The 22,043-nt window shown below is 42.0% G+C and overlaps 1 protein-coding gene across 1 annotated transcript in view; it reads right to left on the bottom strand.

The window, feature by feature from the left end:
• Positions 1-22,043, bottom strand: part of CSMD1 (CUB and Sushi multiple domains 1) — a 1,701,396-nt gene that overhangs the window by 822,770 nt on the left and 856,583 nt on the right. Inside the window, exon 6 of the mRNA XM_074989136.1 lies at positions 17,026-17,138. Coding sequence (XP_074845237.1) covers positions 17,026-17,138 — 113 coding nt within the window. The remainder of the gene's footprint in view (positions 1-17,025; positions 17,139-22,043) is intronic.

Below are 22,043 nucleotides of genomic sequence, written 5' to 3'. Positions count from 1 at the left end.
GTATGCAGACGAGCCCCTGGGGTATATACCAGTCCTGGAACCTTTCCCTGCAACAAAGCCCGCTGCCAGCTTTGTCCACATATCTTCTCTGGAAATACCATCACTGGACCTAACCAGGTTACTCACAGAATCACGGGCACTTTCTCATGTTCTTCTACTAACATCGTATATGCCATCATGTGCGAACAATGCCCAGATGCTTTGTATATTGGACAGACTTCTAACTCCCTTAGACAAAGGTTAATGGGCACAAAACAGACATCAAAACACTCCAGATCCACAAACCAGTTAGTCAACCTTTTAATGGAATGGGGCATTCCATTAATGACCTAAAGGTCTGTGTGTTACTGAAAAAGAATTTTCGCACTATTCTTCAAAGGGAAGCAGCCAAGCTGGCTTTTATATTCAAATTCAGCACATTAACAAATGGTTTAAACTGGGACGGGAACTTTCTGAGTCACTATAGGGGCTCGTCTGCATACATGGCTTAATCTAATTCCTGACCTCCTCCCCCGCCCACCGCTCCACTCTCTGATTTGCTCACCTTGATTATCTTTTTCTGATTTGTCCTCCTTGCTTACTGTTTTTGGTTCTCTGTGCCTTAAATATTGAGTCTGTTCTGGTCTGGCTATGGTCTGAAGAAGTGGGTCTGTCCCACGAAAGTTCACTTAATAAACTATTTTGCTATTCTTTAAAGTGCTACTTGACTGTTTTTTCGTTTTGATAGTGCATAGACTAGCACGGCTCCTCTCTGTTACTATCCAAGTACATAAAGTCTTTGTGTGTAGGGAAAGAAACACTAACTAGCTTCATCTCCTGTTCCTTAAAATCCAGTGCACTGAAGAAATCACTGATGATTTATCACTAACATCATCACCATTTTCCAAAAAGGAGACTGGGCTAACTTTGGCAACCATAGAGGCACTGCCCTCCTTTCCACCACTGTGAAGACTCTTGCCAAAATCTTACCATATCACTTACTCTGTCTTGCAGAGGAAGTACTTCCAAAGTCACAGTGTGGCTTCAGACCATCATGAAGCACCACTAATGTGAGTTTTCCACCCAGACAGTTCCAAGAACAGTGTCAAGCACAATGCCAGGAGCTATGCGTGATCTTTATTTAACTGACAAAGCTTGCAACCTTATCAACAGTGAGGTTACGTGGAACATCATGTCAAAGTTTGGCTGCCAAAGCAAATTTATCACCATTGTAAGACTCCTCCATAGCCAGATGACTGCCTGTCTCCTGTGCAGTGGCTCTACCTCTAAGTCTTTTGTCATCTGAACAGGTGTAAAATAACTCTTGGTACCCTCACTTGCCTTTTCCTCTTTTTTCTTATCAGCTATAAATACATTAATCCAAGACCAACTACCACAGGACATTAGCATCCAGTATCGGACTGACAGCAACCTCTCTCCTCTCCATGCTCAAACTAAAGTAATATTGGCAACAGTAACTAAATTCCAGTACACAAATGATTTTTCTGTAATTGCACACTCAAAGGAGAATTTACATATATCCCTTAATTGCTTCTCTAAAGCTTAAAATAGCCCAGGGCTAACTCCAAACATTGAGCACAGAATTCACTGTGCCAGTCTTGCTGTTGGCAGACTCTCTCTCCAGGTGTTCAACAATCCCAATGCATCCTAGATTGTGAGTGTTTGAAGCAATGGTAATCCCAGCTCTCTTCTATAGCTGGGAAATGTGGGTGACCCACAGAAAACACCTGGAATGAATCAGCTCTTTCTCCAGGAGATCCTCAACATAAACTGAGAGGATCACCACACTTATGTCAGTGTCCTCATAGAAGCCAACATCTTCAGCGTGGAGGCCCTGATTATTCAGCATCAGCTGAGGTGGATGGGCACAGTGTGTGCATGCCTGATATAGGTTTACCAAAGCAACTGCTGTACTGCTAAATTACCAAACGACAAAGGAAACGGGGAAGCCATTAGAAACACTATAAAGACATGCTCAGGATAAACATTAAACACTGTAGCACTGACAGCACACATTGGAAGACAGCAACCAAGGACAGGGAAAACTGGTGAAGGCTTGTCAGAGAACAAACATTCCCCTTTGAGGAAAACTGCAGTACCCTGATTGAAGAAAACTGCCAGGAAAGAAATGAAATACAACTGTCATGCAGCAATCATGGCCCAACTCTGTGTTTCAATGCCACCTACATTGTTTGCCAATGAGCCTGAGCCTCACAGATCTGATTTCTCCATCAGCTAAAGGACTCAGGAAAAATAAAATCTGAAAGAGACCTCCTCAACTATACGGGATCTCTGATGATGTTAACTGGCTAGAATACATGACCTAAAGGTACCTTCTGGCATTAAACTCTCAGAATACGTGAATCATTTTTATCCTGTTTAACAAGATACATATATATGTAAGGCAGCAATTACTGAAATCAGTGAAAAGTTATTTTTGCCTAATTAAGAGTATCTCGCTGTTGACATCACAAATATTTTACACTGTAACATACTTGCAAACATATTTTAAAAGATTTTTTGCAATGTGTAAAATACATATTTACTATGTTTTTAACCATGTCAGTCCCAGGATATTAGAGAGAGAGAAACTGTGTTATTCATTCTGACAAAAAGTCCTGTGTGGTTCAAAAGTCTCTTTCACCAACAGAAGTTGGTACATTAAAATATATTCTCTCACCTACTTTCTCTCTCTAAAATATATATGTAATTCTCCAGTGCTGTTTCAGTGTATTAAAAAAAGTATTTTAGTTTTCAATTTATTTTATGTTATTTCACACACAGTTTTCTATTAATAGAGATTTATTTCTGCAGTCTCTATTATTTTCATTGTTTGACTTCTATTTGTCAAAGTTTGAATTATTCAAGGTAATCAAACAGTACAGGCAGATAACTTCCAGAGCACAATGATGAAACCATTTAATACCATAAGAAAGTTCTGAAACCTTCTCTGTTAACTGGCCAAAACACATTATATTTAACTAAAACATCCTCTCCAGGGATCAATTTCATGCAGTAGACAGTGGAACAAACTAATTGTTAGGACTCTTAAGACTTAGTTTCGTAAGTTCTCTTTCAGGGAACATTAAAGATAAATCATTTTGAATATGCCAAGAAAAATGAAAGAAATTTACTAAGGATTCTGTAGCTATAGAAAAAACAATGTTATGACATGTCTTTTGCTTTAAAAATGAAATTCAAAATAATCTATTTTTAACAACATACTAAACAATTGTGACTCGTTATCAAATACATTGTCACTCTGTGCATCACAAAAATTTACACTGCCTGAACTGCGATACTCCTGGAAATAATTTACTTCCAACAAATCACTCAAAGAGAGAAAGAATTTTATTATTGTTTTCAGATTTGTTTCTTCTTTAGGAGGAAAAAAAAAAGAGGAGCTGGTACTTAGCTGGCTCCCTGCCCACCTCTCCCTAGCCAATTTTGCAGCTCAGGCTGAAAAGTTGCCAGTACTCAGTACCAGCAAATACCAGCATAAAATACGCTTACTATTAAACACTAGGAACCTCTTCATTCTGGGGCTGTGTCTACCCTAGAGAGTTTTGTTGACAAAACTCTTGGGGTGGCTACAAAAAATGAGTTTTGTTGACAGTATGTGATGAGGAATAACGCCTTTGTTGACAGTTTCTGTCAAAAAAAATGCCATGTAGATGCCCGATGGGGTGCGAGTGGCAGTTCTGTCGAAAGGTGGGGCTTCCAGTTCCCTGGGTAGCCCTGTTTGCTATGCTTCCAGTTGATAATTTGGTCAAGAAAGAGCAGCCGGGAAGTCTAACTGCTCTCTGTTGACAGAGCAGATTGCTCTCTCAATCTGCTTTTGAGTATGGGCATCATCTGTTGACAGAAGTTTTGCCAGTAACTTCTGTTGACAGATCACTGTAGTGTAGACATAGCCTGGATATACCTGATCCAGGAACACCCATGGTTTGCACCCTGGCAGGGGTAAATGACCCACCCTTACCCACCTCATTCCCAGCACCTTCTCTGGCCCTGAAATTCTCTAAGCCAGCATTCTCTGTTTCCTAGAGTTGACTGATAAAAGGGGTTCAAATTTACCACCATATATTGCAGTAAAAGAATATTGATTCCAGTTTATCTCAGGTTTTGTGTGTGGTACTACATGTACACCAGCTCTGAGGTAAATCCTCTGTTCCGAAGGAGGTTTTTCCTTCTGGTTTAGATGGGGCACTGTTAGAAGAAGGGAGGGACACTGAATAAATCTACCCTCCTTTCCCCCAAGGACACTGTGGCTCATGCAAATTGCTTTCTAAAATGAAGAAACCGCCTTTGTACCCCTCTATTGTTCACATGCATTCCATATCTGGCAGCTAGCAGATTTTTTGGGATAGAAGGATGCTTTTGAAATTGGGGTTTCCTTTCAAAGGAACCATGGCTACACAGCTAGTTTGTAATTTGAAAGCAGCACTTTCAATGCTCTGGGGGGCTGTCATTATGCAAATAAGCCACTGAAAACTTATCAGTGCCTTATTAGCATTTTTAACCTGCTTCATCTACATACCCCTTCTGAAAGGGAGGGGAATGTGAAATAAGTTTTACCAATTTCAAAATAAGACAGCTGCTATTTTACCTGTCTAGCATTGAGCAGATACTAACATATTTTTTTCAAAATAATGGCTGTTACTTCAAAATAACTTTGCTGTGTAGACGTACACCTAGGGTGTGTCTACACTAGCCAGCTACTTCGAAGGAGCTGAAACAATGTCGAAATAGTACGCGTTGCGTCTACACGTGCCGTGAGCTATTTCAATGTTGAAATTGACATTAGGCGGCGAGACGTAGAAATCACTATTCCTACCCAAAGATGGGAATAGCGCCCTACTTCGACATTCAACGTCAAAGTAGGGCATGTGTAGATGATCTGCCTCCCACTACCTCAAAATAGCGGGGTCCTCCATGGTGGCCATCAGCTGAGGGGTTGAGAGGTGCTCTGTCCACCTGCTGCAGGGCTCTATGGTCACTGCGTGCAGCAGCCCTTAGCCCAGGGCTTGTGGCTGCTGCTGCAGCTGGGGGTCCATGCTGCATGCATGGGGTCTGCAACCGGTTGTTGGCTCTGTGGATCTCATGCTGTGCAGGCCAAGTGTGTCTGGGAGGGGTCCTTTAAGGGAGCGGCTTGGGGCTTTGTTGGCCCCTTATTTCGACGGGGAGCACTTGTGTGTGTGGAAGCTCAGCATTTCCTTCTAGGGCAGCTCCTTTGGATGTTCTCCGTCGCTACTTCAATGTTGAATGTCAATGGAAGCAGCCCTGGAGGATGTGTAGACGATACACATCGAAGTAGCCTATTTCAATGTTCTTACATCAAAATAGGCTACTTCGACGTAGTGTGCTACTGTACACGTAGCCCTAGAGAATTAACTCAATAGCTGTGTCTACGAGGTCCTTCCCTTTCAGAAGAGGCATGCAAATAAGTGAGCTCAGAAATGCAAATGAGGTATGGATTTAAATGTATAATGTCTTATTTTCTTAATCCCAAATGATCTGGCTTCTGGAACAGACATTTCCAGAAGCCAAAGCATGTGCGTTGATGGGGTTCCTCCGAAAGGAAGGAATATGCAAATGAGGCATGCAATATTTAAATCTGCACCTCATTTGCATTTTCAATCTCACTTAGAATCATAGAATACTAGGACAGGAAGGGACTTCAAGAGGCCATCAAGTCCAGCCCCCTGCCCCAATGGCAGGACCAAGTACTGTCTAAACCAATCCTGATAGACATCTATCTAACCTGTTCTTAAATATCTCCAGCGATGGAGATTCCACAACTTCCCTTGGCAATTTATTCCACTGTTTGACCACCCTGACTGTTAGGAACTTTTACCTAATGTCCAACCTAAACCTCCCTTGCTACAGTTTAAGCCCATTGCCTCTTGTTCTATCCTCAGAGCCCAAGAAGAACAAGTTTTCTCCCTCCTCCTTATGACACCCTTTTAGATATCTGAAAACTGCTATCATGTCTCCTCTCAATCTTCTCTTTTCCAAACTGAATAAGCCCAATTCTTTCAGCCTTTCTTCATAGGTCTCATTCTCTAGACCTTTGATCATTCTTGTTGCTCTTTTCTGGACCCTCTCTAATTTCTCCACATCTTTCTTGAACTGCGGTGTACAGAACTGGACACAATACTCCAGCTGAGGCCTAACTAGCACAGAGTAGAGCAGAAGAATGACTTCTCATGTCTTGTTCACAACACACCTGTTAATGCATCCCAGAATCGTGTTTGCTTTTTTTTGCAATGGCATCACACTGTTGACTCACATTTAGCTTGTGGTCCACTATAACTCCTAGATCCCTTTCTACTGTAGTCATTCCTAGACAGTTTCTCCCCATTCTGTATGTGTGAAAATGATTGTTCTTTCCGAAGTGGAGCACTTTGCATTTGTCCTTATTAAACTTCATCCTGTTTACCTCAGACTGTTTCTCCAATTTGTCCAGATCATCTTGAATTTTGACCCTATCCTCCAAAGCAGTTGCAACCCCTCCCAGCTTGGTATCATCTGCAAACTTAATAAGCATACTTTCTATGCCAATATCTAAATTGTTGATGAAGATATTGAACAGAACTGGTCCTAACACAGACCCATGTGGAACCCCACTTGTTATACTTTTCCAGCAGGATTGAGAACCATTAAGAACTATTCTCTGAGTACGGTTATCCAGCCAGTTATGCACCCACCTTACAGTAGCCTCATCTAAATTGTATTTGCCTAGCTTTTTGCCTTATTTGCATGCCCCTTCTGAAAGGGAGGAGAAATGTAGATGCAGCTAATTAAACAGAAATGGATATGGATGTATAGTACTGTTTGTAAATGGTACAGAGGATTTATTAGTGTAGAATTAGTGTAGAATTAGTGTAGGCTTTGCGACCGGGTGCTGGCAAACAGGGTGTGTGCTAACAGGAGGGAGTTTGGAGAGGCTCTCCTGGAGGAGGAGAAGGAAGGAGCAAACTAAAGCACCTTGGGGTAAGTGGCTGCTTATATTTGGAGGTTTTGGGCTTGTGTGTTTGTTTGGAGTTAGGAGTTTGTTTGTTTGGAGTGCTGAGCTGAGTGTGTGTGTTTGTTTGTTTGAAAGGCCGTGTGCTCAGGCAGGCAGGCAGGCAGTTGGAAGCTGATTAGGTTTGAATTGAAACACCGTGTGCTGATTGGCTGAGCTGTAGGCAGAGGGAGGAGCTATCAGGGAGGCCGAGCACTTAAACCCTGCTAGTAAGCGACCAGGGAGCTTTGCGACCGGGTGCTGGCAAACAGGGTGTGTGCTAACAGGAGGGAGTTTGGAGAGGCTCTCCTGGAGGAGGAGAAGGAAGGAGCAAACTAAAGCACCTTGGGGTAAGTGGCTGCTTATATTTGGAGGTTTTGGGCTTGTGTGTTTGTTTGGAGTTAGGAGTTTGTTTGTTTGGAGTGCTGAGCTGAGTGTGTGTGTTTGTTTGTTTGAAAGGCCGTGTGCTCAGGCAGGCAGGCAGGCAGTTGGAAGCTGATTAGGTTTGAATTGAAACACCGTGTGCTGATTGGCTGAGCTGTAGGCAGAGGGAGGAGCTATCAGGGAGGCCGAGCACTTAAACCCTGCTAGTAAGCGACCAGGGAGCTTTGCGACCGGGTGCTGGCAAACAGGGTGTGTGCTAACAGGGGGGAGTTTGGAGAGGCTCTCCTGGAGGAGGAGAAGGAAGGAGCAAACTAAAGCACCTTGGGGTAAGTGGCTGCTTATATTTGGAGGTTTTGGGCTTGTGTGTTTGTTTGGAGTTAGGAGTTTGTTTGTTTGGAGTGCTGAGCTGAGTGTGTGTGTTTGTTTGTTTGAAAGGCCGTGTGCTCAGGCAGGCAGGCAGGCAGTTGGAAGCTGATTAGGTTTGAATTGAAACACCATGTGCTGATTGGCTGAGCTGTAGGCAGAGGGAGGAGCTATCAGGGAGGCCGAGCACTTAAACCCTGCTAGTAAGCGACCAGGGAGCTTTGCGACCGGGTGCTGGCAAACAGGGTGTGTGCTAACAGGAGGGAGTTTGGAGAGGGGAGTTGAGAGGGGGAGCTTGGAGGGAGCCAGTGACTTCTGTTGCCCTTAAACTAAATCCTTTATAACAACCTCTATCTGAAACATTTAATTAACCCTCATATATAACTAGAGTAGGAAATGGAGGCAGAAGCCCAGCAGCAGAGTGGGGGCTATCCTGTTTATTGTGTCGAGTGCAGTATGTATGACTACCTACCCTGTGGGCGGGTGGCGTATGTGTGCGCTCGATGCAAGGAGCTCCTGGCCCTCAGAGACCGAGTGCGTGCTTTGGAGGCCAGGGTGGCTGAACTGGAGGAGCTAAGGAAGGCAGAGGTGTTTGTGGATGAGACTTTCCGGGACATAGTAGGGCTGTCCCACCTCCAATCTGACAGTCCTGAGGCTGTTACGGAGGATGAAAGGCTCAGGGAAGGAGAGCAGTCAAGGGGAGCAGAGGGAAACCATCCCGTAGTTGGGACCCTCCTTCCAGAGGGTGATGTTGTATCCTCTCGTGCCGAGGATACTTCTCCGGGGGAGGGAGCGCCAGCTGTTAGGAAGAAGCAGGTTTTAGTAGTGGGGGATTCGATCATTAGAAATATAGATAGTTGGGTTTGTGATGACCGGGAGAACCGTATGGTGACTTGCCTGCCTGGTGCGAAGGTTGCGGATCTCTCGAGGCATCTAGACAGACTTATGGGCAGTGCTGGGGAGGAGCCGGTCGTCGTGGTACATGTTGGTACCAATGACATAGGGAAGGGTAGAAGAGATGTTCTGGAGGCCAAATTTAGGTTACTAGGAAAGAGACTGAAATCCAGAACATCTTTGGTGGCATTCTCTGAAATGCTTCCAGTTCCACGCGCAGGGCCAGATAGACAGGCAGAACTTCAGAGTCTCAATGCGTGGATGAGACGATGGTGTAGGGAGGAGGGGTTTAGATTTATTAGGAACTGGGGACACTTTTGGGGTAGGGGGAGCCTATACAGGAAGGATGGGCTCCACCTAAATCAAGGTGGATCCAGACTGCTGGCATTAAACATTAAAAAGGACATAGAGCAGTTTTTAAACTAAGAGGTGGGGGAAAGCCGATTGGTGCGGGGGAGCACCTGGATCGGACGGAGACTTCTCTTACACGAGGCTCCATAGACAGGGATTCCCTAGAAGTTAGTCAGATAGGGAACGTGGGAAATAATATATGGGCAAGATCAGATGTAAAACAATCATGCATAAAAAAATCCACCGTGTCTGTGAAAGGCGGACATATAAATAGTGGTAGTTTTCTAACATGCTTTTACACTAATGCTAGGAGTCTGTCTAATAAGATGGGTGAACTGGAGTACCTCATATCAAAGGAGGAAGTTGACATAATAGGCATCTCAGAAACATGGTGGAATGAGGACAATCAGTGGGACACTATCATACCGGGATATAAATTATATCGGAAAGACAGAACAGGTCGTGCGGGTGGCGGAGTGGTACTATATGTGAAGGATAATATAGAATCAAATGAAGTAAAAATCCTAAAGGAATCAAAATGTTCCATAGAATCATTATGGATAACAATTCATTTCTCTAATATGAATATGGCATTAGGAATATATTACCGACCACCTAACCAGGACAGTGATAGTGATGCTGAAATGTTAAGGGAGATTAGAGAGGCTATCAAAATAAAAAACACAGTAATAATAGGAGATTTCAATTATCCCCATATTGATTGGGTGCATGTCACCTCAGGACGGGATTCAGAGATTAAATTTCTTGATGCCTTAAATGACTGCTTCTTGGAGCAGCTAGTACAGGAACCCACAAGGGGAGAGTCGGTTCTCGATCTAGTCTTAACTGGAACGCAGGATCTGGTCCAAGAGGTAACTGTTACTGGACCGCTTGGAAATAGTGACCACAATATAATAACTTTTAATATTCCTGTGTTGGGAAGAACACCGCAGCGGTCAAACACTCTGGCATTTAATTTCAAAAAGGGGAATTACACTAAAATGAGGAAGCTAGTTAAACAGAAACTAAAAGGTAGAGTAATTAAACTAAAATCCCTGGAAGCTGCATGGAAACTGTTTAAAGACACCATACTAGAGGCCCAACTTAAATGTATACCCCAAATAAAAAAACACAGTAAGAGACCTAACAAAGAACCACCATGGCTAAACAGCCATGTTAAAAAGGCAGTGAGAGAGAAAAGGGCAGCTTTTAAAAAGTGGAAGTCAAATCCTAGTGAGGAAAATAGAAAGGAACATAAACACTCCCAAATTAACTGTCATAATGTAGTAAGAAAAGCCAAAAAAGAGTTTGAGGAACAGCTAGCCAAAAATTCAAAAAACAATAGTAAAATGTTTTTTAAATACATTAGAAGCAGGAAGCCTGCTAAAAAAGCAGTGGGGCCCTTGGATGATAAAGATATAAAAGGAGCGATCAAGGAAGACAGTGCCATTGCGGAGCGATTAAATGATTTCTTTGCTTCAGTCTTCACGGCTGAAGATGTTACAGAGGTTCCTAAATCTGAGCCAGCCTTTTTAGGCGACAAATCTGAGGAACTCACTCAGATTGAAGTGACATTAGAGGAGGTTTTGGAATTAATTGATAAGCTGAATAGTAACAAGTCTCCAGGACCAGATGGCATTCACCCAAGGGTTCTGAAAGAACTCAAATGTGAAATTGCGGAGTTATTAACAGTGGTTTGTAACCTATCCTTTAAATCCACTTTGGTACCAAATGACTGGAAGACGGCCAATATAACACCAATATTTAAAAAAGGCTCTAGAGGAGATCCTGGCAATTATAGACCGATAAGTTTAACATCAGTACCAGGTAAATTAGTAGAAACACTAGTAAAGAGTAAAATTGCAAGGCACATAGAAGAGCACGAATTGTTGGGCAAAAGTCAGCATGGTTTCTGCAGAGGGAAGTCGTGTCTGTCTAATCTATTAGAATTCTTTGAAGGGGTTAATAAACATGCGGACAAGGGGCACCCAGTGGACATAATATACCTAGATTTCCAGAAAGCCTTTGACACGGTCCCACACCAAAGGCTTTTATGTAAATTAGGTGGTCATGGGATAGGAGGAAAGGTCCTTTCATGGATCGGAAATTGGTTAAAAGACAGAAAACAAAGGGTTGGAATAAATGGTAAATTTTCACAATGGAGGGGGGTAACTAGTGGTGTTCCCCAGGGCTCAGTCCTGGGACCGATCCTGTTCAACTTGTTCATCAATGATCTAGAAAATGAGGTAAGCAGTGAGGTGGCAAAGTTTGCAGATGACACCAAGTTGTTCAGGACAGTCAAAAGCAAAAGGGATTGTGAAGAACTACAAGGAGATCTCAGCAAACTGAGTGATTGGGCAGCAAAATGGCAAATGAAATTTAATGTGGGTAAGTGTAAGGTAATGCATGTTGGAAAAAATAACCCAAATTACACGTACTACATGATGGGGTCAAATTTAGCTACGACAGATCAGGAAAGGGATCTTGGAGTTATAGTGGATAGTTCTCTGAAGACATCCACGCAGTGTGCAGCGGCAGTTAGTAAGGCAAATAGGATGTTAGGAATTATTAAAAAAGGGATCGATAATAAGACAAAAGATATCATACTTCCCCTATATAAAACTATGGTACGCCCACATCTCGAGTACTGCGTGCAGATGTGGTCTCCTCACCTCAAAAAAGATATATTGGCATTAGAAAAGGTTCAGAAAAGGGCGACTAAGATGATTAGGGGCTTGGAAAGGGTCCCATATGGGGAGAGGCTAGAGAGACTGGGACTTTTCAGTTTGGAAAAGAGGCGATTGAGGGGCGATATGATAGAGGTATATAAAATCATGAATGGTGTGGAGAAAGTGAATATAGAAAAATTATTTACCTTTTCCCATAATACAAGAACTAGGGGACACCAAATGAAATTGATGGGTAGTAGGTTCAAAACTAATAAAAGGAAATTTTTCTTCACACAGCGCACAGTCAACCTGTGGAACTCCTTGCCCGAGGAGGCTGTGAAGGCCAGGACTCTATTAGGGTTTAAAAAAGAGCTTGATAAATTTTTGCAGGTCAGGTCCATAAATGGCTATTAGCCAGGGATAAAGTATGGTGCCCTAGCCTTCATAACAAGGGCAGGAGATGGATGGCAGGAGATAAATCACTTGTCTTCTGTTCTCCTTCTCTGGGGCACCTCGCATTGGCCACCGTCGGCAGATGGGATGCTGGGCTTGATGGACCTTTGGTCTGACCCAGTATGGCCATTCTTATGTTCTTATGTTCTTATGAATGTAATTAACTGAAAATAAGTGTGATCATTTTACTTAGATAGTAGCTCTTGGGTGACCAATTTACATTGGAGCTTAAATTCTATCCTCAAAGTACTCAACAAGAGCACTATTTCATTTTCAGTTAGCTTATGTATTGTTATTTTTTGAGCGCATTATTGGATAAAAGTAAAATTTCAAGATTATATCTTTCACTGGTAAAAAGAGTCTAAAACAGGATTGCAACAAAAGCACTTTAATCTCTTTTGATCAATCTTTCAACCATCTGAAATGGATTTAATCCTGCACAACTCTATTTTAATCAGACTGCTTGCTTACATTCATTAACGTATAATTTGTTATTATATGCTTGTTCACACATGAAAGTGAGAACTACTATTTAGCTATACAAATAAATTATATGAATTCTTCATACTAATACTGTACACTTATGAGGAACATTTAAATATAGGTTATACATACATTTGCAAGTGTATACAAACAGATTGAGAAGTGAAACATGAGCATGTATCGGGGAAAATATATACCTTTACTATATATTTAGGAGTGTTTGTCTGTATGTCTGTCTGTTTGTTCAAGAACTCCTCCTAAACAGTAAGCTTTATGACCACCAAATTGTATACAACTTCCATTTATCATCACTTAAAGCAATGTAAGAGTTTGGTTGTCCCAGGAAAACAGGATGCGCCTGGAATGGGATTGCATCTCATACAACTATATAGAAAAGAACCAGAATTATTGGGCAGGAAAAAGGGACTGACTTGAAGGCCCACCTGGGACTGCCCCATCCCAAAGCCTCTGACCCACCAGAAGACCTTTAGTAAGAGTGGGGGATAGTGAAGCCTCCCACACCCCCAATTCTTATAAAGGCATTGCTAGCTGTTCACCTTCATCAGGGAGTGAAGGGAAAGTGCACAATTTGCTGCATTCCTTACTCTGGCTGGAGAGCACAGGCGGCAGATGAGATGTGTCCGAGCAATGCCGGGTATAACTACTAGTATTATATAAAAAAAAAATTCAAGAATAATGCAGTAATGCCTTGAGGTACGCTAGGTTTGCGTTCAACTGAACCTTGCATACTTTGAATTTCCCATAAGTTGGGGAAGGTTTGCAGGATGGGTTAGGGCCCTGGGAAGGGGGCAGGGGGCACCATGGCCACTGTTTCCCCAGGGCTCTAGGGCCAGAAGAGCCCACAGCTGCCACTTCCCTGGGGCTCTGGGCAGGGGGAAGGGGGTTTTAGTCAGCCTGGCTGCCTGCACAGGCAGGCAGCTAGGCGAGCTAAAAGCCTTCCTCCTACCTTCCCAGAGGTGCCCAGCTCTGCTCTGGGAAGGCAGGGGGAAGGGGCTTTTATTCTGCCTGGCTACCTTCACCTGCAGGAGGCTAGGCAGGCTGACAGCACACCAGCTTCATGTTGTGTGAAACTCACATTAATGCAAGTTTTGCGCAACGTGTGGTCACATAAAACGAGCTTAACTGTAAAGGAAAGGACTTCTCTCTCACTGTGCCAACTTCCACAGGCAAAATGTCACTTCATCCACCTTTTTCCTCTAATATCCTGGGACAAACATCACTACAAAAACACTTCATGCAATTTTATGTCGCAATACAACTCTTATTTCTATGCACATTATTTTGCATTTTCCAACACAGAATTTCATGTACCATTTTGTTGCCAGTCACCCAGTTTTCTGTCAGCCCCTTGTAACTCTTGTGACAAAGTCCTGAGCTACTCTTTTTGGGTTCTGTGCTTTGTGGCAGTTAAAGAGATGCCTCAGAGGCTCGCTGTTTCCATTTTGCTCTATCTCCCACAATTCCCAGGGGTGGGGCAGATCCTATTGAGACCCTCTCATCATCAGCACAGTCATAAATGGGGGAGGTCCCCTATGGATGTTGGGTCTCTTCCTGCCCCTTTCGAGCTGCCTCAGAGCATGTGGGGCAGTCTGGGGGGAACCTGGTCCTCTCCCACTTGATGCAGGTTCTGGCCCAGAGACCCTAGGTAGCTCCCTGGGCCACTTTCTCAGTACCTGATACTGGCTGCTGCCCTTCCCTCTTGCAGGCTCTCCTCTGCTGTTCTTTCCTCCTTCCTGGTCCTTTTCTTCTCCCGTACCCCCACCTCTTTTAAAAGGGTTCAACAGGCCTTAATTGGCTGCAGGTGCTTGATTAGCCCCAGGTGCTGGATTAGCCTGCTGCTGCGGTCTGATCCTTGACCAGCCTCAGTCCCAGGGAAACATAAAGGCACTGACCCAACTGCTCACATACTTGCCCTCAATAAGGTCACTATAATATGCGGTGGGCTGTGGTTCCCCACACTCTTTGTAATGGATTTACAAAATTAGTCTAGAATGTTATCATCTACATACTTTGCCAACTCACTGTTAACCCATTTTTCCAGATTGTTTAGGAATATGTCAAACAGCACTCCATTGTGAAATCTGGATAGCTTTTTCTACTCTTTCATTACCATCTTTTAATCAGTTAGACCTTCCATCTTTCCTCCATAAACTGCTTATTTTACTAAGACCCTTTGGTGCAGGACCTTGTCAAAGGCTTTCTGAGGCTGTGTCTACACTAGCTCCCTAGTTCAAAGGGAGCATGGTAAGTAGGGTTTTAGGAGATTATTAAAGAAGTGGAGTAAAATTTTGAGGAGTAAAGGGACTTCAAAGTTGCCCAGGCACTTTGAAGTACTGGTGGATTAGCCATGGCTACACACGAGTCTGCACTTCAAAGTTTAACACTTTGAAGTTGCCGCACAGGAGAATTAGCTTTATGAAGTGCTGCATATGCACTGCAGTGCTTCATCAATAATCTCTTGATGCCCTACTTACCATGCTCCCTTTGAAGTAGGGAGCTAGTATAGACACAGCCTGAAAGTCCAAGAATGCTATATCTGAGGATACCCATGTCCACATGTTTGGGACATCCTCAGAGAATTCTAATGGTACCAGTGGAGCTCTGGCTGGTGTACTTAGGTAACTGGTGAGATTGGAAAAGATCAGCATTTGTCTTGGGGTCTGAGACTGCAACTGAAACCACTTCCCAAGAAGGGATACTATATTTTTGCATACTATTGAAATAAAGGAGGTTTAGAAGCATAAAGAATTCAAAGGCTGAGTCCAATATAGCAGACTGGTGTCTACCACAAGGGACGATTCTGCCAGGGCTGTAACATTATTCCATGCTATTTTTTCTACAGGGTCCATGTCTTTGAATTAAGTCAGAAGCAGACACTCAGAATTGTAGAGGTCTCCCTGAATGGCTACAATCTGGCAGTTATAAGCAACCAAACAGGATCTTATAGTGGAACCTGTTTTCATCTTAACTTTTAGACTCAGTGACAGCTTTACCTACCTTCAATTACCTTTTAAAGTTTTAATTAGTGTACTACCAAATTATGACTTCATTCAGCTCAGTATGATTAAATAAATAATAGTTTGATTAAACACAATAGATATTTTAGTATTAAAAGGCAATTTCCCTTACTTTCTTACTTCATTTACTTGCTCCTGACATATTAATACATTTTGCATTGTTGAGATTCACTGAATTGAAATTTATTTGCTGTTAATAAAATGGCATTACAGAAACTTGTGTTAAAAGGAGAGGTTAAATTAAAGAAAAATCAAATAACAGAAATAATTAGCAAATTCTTAAGCTATATCAAATTTTATTTGGTTATTATTCTTTAAAAGCCAGTTTTTACCCAGTCACCAAAATTAAAAGTCAGATATATTATAAAGTGCAAATAATGCCCATTTTGAGCTTATAGCTTTACTAGGTATTACAACTACTGCTGAAGGGAATCCAGGATCATATTTGATCAAAGGTGATGGACATTGTGTCAAATATATTAGATATGTTTCATTTTTACATAAAATCAACAATAAACAGCATGTATGTATAGAGAAATACAGCATAGATCCTGCTATGGAGAGTCAGTTTAAACTATGAGGAAGTCTACTTGCATGTGAGTTTAAAGTAAAAATAGTAACAAATAACTCTATAAAAATAGTAACAAATATACTGGGTAAGTAGATGGTTTGAAGGTATACTCAGATTCTGCATCATCTGTACGTGACTTACAGGTTATTCTTCTGTTTCTTTCTAACTCATTTATAAAACCATTGATTCTGAATGGTGATTTATCAAGTTCAAAAATCAGTGAAGAATCTATTCAAGAAAAATTGCATTTTGATGAATATCCATGTAGATGCAGAAAAAAAAGACATCAGTATTGACATCCTCCTGCTTTCTAATAAAGATGAATATGCAGATCAATTTAGTAGTCTGAAATGTGCTTTATCTCTAGCTGGGGAGGAGTTAAATCTCCAAGCAAGGAATGTCACCCTCAAGGCAAGAGATTGATCAAGAGTAATGAAGGAAGACATCAGTGAGATGGGGCCTATCTTTGCATGGAGTAGCTTTTCTGTAACTTGCATTCTACATGATTTGACACAAAGATCTCAATTAATATAAAAAGACATCACACGTAATTTTTCTAATGTAAAAAAGTCAAACAAACATACCCTTAGACATGTATTTCATGGTGAAATTTGCTACTTTTTGTGTAAACAATGTTACATGAATCTCTGAAAGATGTTTATTTTATAATGCAGTAGTAGCTCTTACTCAGCCTAAGGGCAGTAGAATCTAGACTTTAGCTTTTTACTAGACAGACCTGTGGTTTCTAAACAAAAATGTATGCCACTACCAGTTCTATTCACATTATTTTGGGTGACGATGTGTATTTCCTACCTTGGAACTGGGCATTAAATCCTTTCCGTCGGTGGTTACTGTCAGATGTAAAGTGGAGACGTAACCAGTTTTTGCTGCTGATAACAGGAGAAGGCAGGTTCATGCCAGTCAACCTAGGGGGAAAAATATTTAAGATACAATGAAGCAAAAACTTATATTTCAGACTGATTTATAGTAAACAGACCAAGCAAAATTAAATATACTGATCTCAGTGTGCATAATGCATCTGACAATTGTGATGCACTAGTTTCTATGGCTACGTCTACACGTGAAGCCAACATCGAAATAGCTTATTTCGATGTAGCACCATCGAAATAGGCTATTTCGATGAATAACGTCTACACGTCCTCCAGGGCTGGCAACGTTGATGTTCAACTTCGACGTTGTGCGGCACCACATCGAAATAGGCGCTGCGAGGGTACGTCTACACGCCAAAGTAGCACACATCGAAATAAGGGTGCCAGGCACAGCTGCAGACAGGGTCACAGGGCGGACTCAACAGCAAGCCACTCCCTTAAAGGGCCCCTCCCAGACACAGTTGCACTAAACAGCACAAGATCCACAGAGCCGACAACTGGTTGCAGACCCTGTGCATGCAGCATGGATCCCCAGCTGCGGCAGCAGCGGCCAGAAGCCCTGGGCTAAGGGCTGCTGCCCACGGTGACCATAGAGCCCCGCAGGGGCTGGAGAGAGAGCATCTCTCAACCCCTCAGCTGATGGCCGCCATGGAGGACCCGGCAATTTCGACGTTGCGGGACGCGGATCATCTACACGGTCCCTACTTCGACGTTGAACGTCGAAGTAGGGCGCTATTCCAATCCCCTCATGAGGTTAGCAACTTCGACGTCTCACCGCCTAACGTCGAAGTTAACTTCGAAATAGTGCCCGACGCATGTAGCCGCAACAGGCGCTATTTCGAAGTTAGTGCCGCTACTTCGAAGTAGCGTGCACGTGTAGACACAGCTTATTAGTGAAGTACTATTGATTTACTTGCTACATAGATTAGAGGAAAGCATTTCCTTTCCAGCTACTTATTTGATAGTCAAATAGATTTCTCCTTCTTTCATTATTATGTGAATTGTAGCAGGAAAGAAAATTTCTAAAGTTTCTTATTTCAGCAGCTTACTTATCTTCCGTAAAGGCAGAAAGTGTGCTAATGGCAAACCTTCAAAATATATATTGGCATATTTAGCTGAATTGTTTGGAAACAGTTGCCGAGAATGGTATTTGGTAGCAAATTAATGCACCAAAATAAATGAAATAGTAAGTTTAGAAGAACAGTATAAGACCATGTCAAAACTAGTAAGTTCTTTACATCTACACACATCTACACACAAAAAGCATCTACACACAGAAAGCATTCTTTCAAAAATGCTTTCCACTCTTGATTCAGGAAGAGCACCTTCTTTCGAAAGCTTCTTTTGAAAGAAAATGTATGTAGATGCTCCATGGGCCTTCATGGCACCTGATTTTTCAATCCCTGTCTTGTTCTTTTGAAAGAGACGGGGCTGTGTGGACACTCTCTTTGAAAGAGCAGATGACTCTTTTGATCCGCTTTTTTGTGTGTGGACACACTCTTTCAAAAGAAGTTCTTTTCGACGAGATAGTCCAGAAGGACTTCTTTTGAAAGATCACTGTAGTGTAGATGTAGCCTAAATGCTTAATCTTGTATATTTCACTTACAGGGTATCACCCGAGCAAGAAAATCTCCTTGCATTGTAGGTAAACAAAAAGTGAGTACACATAAGAAGGATCAGTTTTGTATAGTCCAACCTCAGAAGCCATGTTTATAAACCCAGTGCCAGTGAAAGTTTAGATTTAATTCCCGCACCCTCTTCTATTTGACTCCCATTAGAAATGAGCTGAGGGTCAGATAAAGAGTCTGGAATTTGTGTAAATATGGAACTGTAGGACTGATGAGATCCAACTACTTGGATACTTTTTCAGGCTCAAGCCCGTAATGACCATGAGCCTGAACTTCACCACATGCCCTCCAAGAGATGTTTAAGTAACATTCTGTTTTCTAAATGGGGCTGTGGGGGAGAACCACAACAAATTATTTAATCTACTATGTGAGTGTTTTAATTCTCATGACCCTGATTGACGATGGTATGCATGCAGGAAAAAGACCATATATGGTCATAATAATCATTACATTCATTTTTCTGAGGAAAGACTCTGCACTTGGAAAGGGAGGAGATATGGAGGTACGTATGAAATGGAGAGTGTCACATGTGACATTGGATACAGCACACATATGGTGTGAAGTTTTCATAGCCTAGACATCTTAATCTTTCCCCTAAATTCCTATCCATATTAGGTTACAATGTAAAATGATCCCAAAATAAATGTCATAGATACTTTAGCATTAAGGCAACAAGGAACCATTAGATTTAATCTGACATTCTGTATATCACTGTTTCTCAACCAGAGAGAACATCAACTCATCTAGATATTTGCCTCGTTTTACAACAGGCTACATAAAAACACTAGTAAAGTCAGTACAACATAACTTTCATTCAGACAAGGACTTGTTTCTACTGCTTCATATGCCTTACACTGAAGTGTAAGTACAATATTCCTATTCCAATTCATTTATTTCATAATAAGATGGTAGAAACTTAGCACATTTTCAGTAGTAGTGTTCTGTGATATTTGTGTATGTTTTTGCAAGAAAATAGTTTTTAAGTGAGGTGTAGCTTGGTGGTATGGAAAACAAATCTGACTCCTGAAAAGGGTACAGTAATGTGGAAAGGTTGAATGGCATTTGTTTCAAGACCTCAGATTACTTTAGGATCATGTTTTTCAAGTGGTGGTACACTTATTCCAAGGGGTAAGTGAGAGAAGTCTGGAAATGCTTATATTTTTAAATGGGTACATTTTTTTTAAAAAAAAGAAGGTTAAAAAACATGGCTGTATATCACCTACAGTCTCCCTGTACTGAGTCCACTAATTTTGTGTTTGTCTAATATGTATATTCCAAGACATTCAGTTTTGATTTGAGGACATAAAGAGATAGCAAATCCACCATTTTTTTAGTAAACAAAAATTACAGTGGTTAATTACCCATATTGTTAAAAATATGCCTTATTTCTAATTTGAATTTTTCTGTCTTCAGATTGCAGTCATTGATGCTGTTATGTTTTCTCTGTTTATATAAGTGTTTCTGGTATTTTTCCCCATGAATGTACAGGTTGAACTTATCTAACCTGAACTCTCCCATCTGGCAACATCTATAATGTGGTATGATTTTAATTAGCTGGACAACTACTTATCATGAGTGTGGCCAAGTTTCCCATGGTTCCCTAAAGTTTGTTTACAGCCACCAGTCCTGGCTCTCAGTGTTCTGTGCTGTTATTTAGCTGTAATTTACCCCTAAATGTCTTCTAAGAAACCAGTAAAACAGTGGACTTGTTGGTAACGCTCTTAGATAACACTGACTAAGAGCACAGTCGTTGTCAAGAAAATTATCTCGTCCAGCACTGGTCAGCCCCAACGGTGCTGGACAAGAGAGGTTCAGCCTGTACAGTAAACCCCCAAGTTATGGTTGGGTTGTGATCCTGAAACCCCTGTGTAATTCAAATTTTCACTCAAGTTGTGGGGGGCTTGCAGAAGCCAGAAAACTGACCAGTCCACTGGGGCTGGTCAGTTTCCTGGCTTCCAGAGTGTTGGGGAGCTGGGAATCAGGACAGAGCCTGGTTCATTTCACAGCATCTTGTGGGATTTGGGAAACTGACCAGCACATGACTGGTCAGTTTCCCAGCTCCTGCCAGTGCAGGGAAGCTGGAAGCCAGGCTGCTGCTTTGTTCCCAGCTCCTTTCCCCTTGCAGGAACTGGGAAGCTGACCAGCCATGAGTTGGTCAGTTTCTTGGGTCCCACAAGCTCAGGGGAGATGGGAACCAAGCATCAGCCTTATTTTGAGTCTTGGGTCCTGCAGGCAGTGAGGAGAGGGAACCCAAGCAGCAGCCTTACCTGGGGCTGCCACTGGGGTCTGGGCTCTTAGCTGACCAGCCAGCTTCCAGACATGGGGTTGCAGGTCTCCCTGCTCCCCAGCTGGGGACATTGCGGCTGGTTCTGCTGGCTAGGTGCTGCCCAGCTGGCTTTCAGCTATGGGGATGCCGGGTCTTCCCACCTCCCATGGCTCTGGCCCCCACCCCTCTGTAACATAAACATGAGATATGCACATTTAGAGTATGCATCTCTTGGGGGATTACTATACATATACGGAATTAACAAATCACCTGTCAGATACTATGATAAACAAGACTGGATTATTTATGAGGGTTCCTAATGATGCAGTTATGTTCTGAGATTGATAAGAGGAATTTGTTGTTTCAGATATTTTCTGTGATAATTGAAACAATGATTCACTGAAATAAATTTTTAACTTATACTTGAGTTCTTGTTGCAACAGGTGCTCTGATAAACAATTGGGTATGAAATCTCTTCAGCTAATTGATCACATAATTTAAGACATCATCCAAGAAATTTCATTAGTAAGCATGAGAATTTGCAGACAGAACACATGCAGATATTAATTTTGGAAAAAATAATTTTCTCTCCAAAAAGGAATACGTTTGTTTCACAGCCATAACAGAAGAGACACACAGCACATCTGCACATCTGTGATTTTATGTTTACTTATAGATTATTGAAGAAAATCTTAAATCACATCAGGCCTAACATTGATCCCTGTTGAACCCCTTTGGAAATGGTTCCATTCAATGATCATTCCCCATCTTTCTCAGGTATGTTGGTGAAATTTTAACTTATTTAATGTCTGCTCAGTTACCTTTATCAACCAAACTTGTAATCTAATCAAGAAATAAAATCAGGCTTGTCTGACAATTTCTGTTTTCTATGAACTATGTTGACTGGCTTTAATAATATTTGTATCCTTTAATTCTTTATTCCTTCATTGTGTAGCCAGACAAAGTCTCCCCCTTACAAGCCAGCTTGCTCGCTGCCCGCCCCACCACTGGGAAGCACACAGGGCACAGAAACGGCTGCTGACAGCA

This window comes from Carettochelys insculpta, chromosome 3 (genome assembly GCF_033958435.1).
Source record: "Carettochelys insculpta isolate YL-2023 chromosome 3, ASM3395843v1, whole genome shotgun sequence".
In the NCBI taxonomy this organism is placed as follows: domain Eukaryota; kingdom Metazoa; phylum Chordata; order Testudines; family Carettochelyidae; genus Carettochelys; species Carettochelys insculpta.
The sequence above is the reverse complement of the archived record's forward strand: the minus strand, read 5'-3'. Positions and strand labels throughout refer to the sequence as shown.